The sequence below is a fragment of the Colobus angolensis genome, unplaced genomic scaffold, assembly GCF_000951035.1.
Source record: "Colobus angolensis palliatus isolate OR3802 unplaced genomic scaffold, Cang.pa_1.0 Scaffold4, whole genome shotgun sequence".
NCBI classification, from domain to species: Eukaryota; Metazoa; Chordata; class Mammalia; order Primates; family Cercopithecidae; genus Colobus; species Colobus angolensis.
Genome location: NW_012117376.1, coordinates 7,913,661 through 7,915,272, shown reverse-complemented (window position 1 = coordinate 7,915,272; position 1,612 = coordinate 7,913,661). Strand labels below are relative to the sequence as shown.

At 39.5% G+C, this 1,612-nt stretch overlaps 1 protein-coding gene across 1 annotated transcript in view; it reads left to right on the top strand.

Moving 5' to 3' along the window:
• The window catches only part of RBBP4 (retinoblastoma binding protein 4), a 40,498-nt gene that overhangs the window by 20,236 nt on the left and 18,650 nt on the right, over positions 1–1,612 (top strand). Inside the window, exons 9-11 of the mRNA XM_011955410.1 lie at positions 290–366; positions 482–539; positions 631–741. Of these exons, the coding sequence (XP_011810800.1) occupies positions 290–366; positions 482–539; positions 631–741 (246 nt within the window). The remainder of the gene's footprint in view (positions 1–289; positions 367–481; positions 540–630; positions 742–1,612) is intronic.

The window sequence follows — 1,612 nt, the reverse complement described above, 5'->3', positions numbered from 1 at the left end:
TTGTATTTTTAGTAGAGACAGGGTTTCACCATGTTGGTCAGGCTGGTCTCGAACTCCTCACCTCATGTGATCCACCCGCCTCCCAAAGTGCTGGGATTACAGGCGTGAGCCACCACTCCTGTCCGTAAAAGAAATTCTTTAGCTCTTAATTTTAACTGTAGCATCTGTAATACTTTGACTTCCTCTTCCCTTTTGTTTACAGAATTTTTAAATTGTTAAATATTTTATGAATTTTTTCCCTTTATTTTCTAATTCATGGCTTTGCTGTTTTCTTCATTCCTATGTGTAGGTTCAGTGGTCACCTCACAATGAGACTATTTTGGCTTCCAGTGGTACTGATCGCAGACTGAATGTCTGGGATTTAAGGTAATTCTTGTGTTCATTCCTCTGTCTACGTACTTATTTCCTTTATTTACACTTTGCAAAGGTAGTTACTAAGGATAAATCTATTTTAACTTTTAAAATTGTGCTTTTGTACTAGTAAAATTGGAGAGGAACAATCCCCAGAAGATGCAGAAGACGGGCCACCAGAGTTGTTGGTATGTTAAAAGCATTGGACAGTACTGAAGTAGTCTGTAATTTAATGTCCTCTATCTGCATTTCACATCGTTGTTTTCTTCCCTCTTTCAGTTTATTCATGGTGGTCACACTGCCAAGATATCTGATTTCTCCTGGAATCCCAATGAACCTTGGGTGATTTGTTCTGTATCAGAAGACAATATCATGCAAGTGTGGCAAATGGTAAGGGTTCGGTCATTTATTTTGGGGAAGTGAGATAAGTAAGACATAGAATCAATTTACATGTATATATTTTATGATTACAGCTACCATCTCTGTTCATTTTACTCCCAGGTGTGATTTTAAGACTTGTCTATACATTATCATTTTCAGCTGCCTGGTCTTGACCGTTTTGGTTATACTACTGGTATTTTAAACTCAGCTAAACAAAACAAAACTGACCCTCTCTCCCACTTCTCCTTTCTCCTTTCCTCCTTTTTTTTTTTTTTTGGGTATGGCTCCAACATTTTCCCAGCTAACCAGACTAAAAACTCAAGAATTTTCCATGTCTGTTTACCTCTAGTTCTAGTTCACTTCCAGATTTCATACCATCTATCTGCGGTGTTTCTCCCGTCTTTGCCTCATCATCTTAGAAGTACAAATTTACATACCCAAAGGAGGTGTATTGCCTCACAACATTAGATACTATTTCTCCATGAAACCTATCTAGATTTCAAAGATGTTCCTTGTCTCTACCTCAAAGAATGAAAGAATGTGAACACCCTCCTTAAATTTTATTTTCTTCTTCTTCTTCTTTTCTTTTTTTTGGAGATATTCTCTCACTTTTCCACCTAGGCTGGAGTGCAGTGATGTAATCTCAGCTCACTGCAACTTCCACCTCCCAGTTTCAAGCGATTCTCCTGCCTTGGCTTTCTGAGTAGGTGGGACTATAGATGTGCACCACTATGCCCAGCTAATTTTTTTATTTTCAGTAGAGACAAGGTTTCACTGTGGTGGCCAGGTTGGTCTCGAACTCCTGACCTTGTGATCTGCCTGCCTTGGCCTCCCAAAGTGCTGGGATTACAGGCGTGAGCCACCGTGCCCAGCCTCTTAA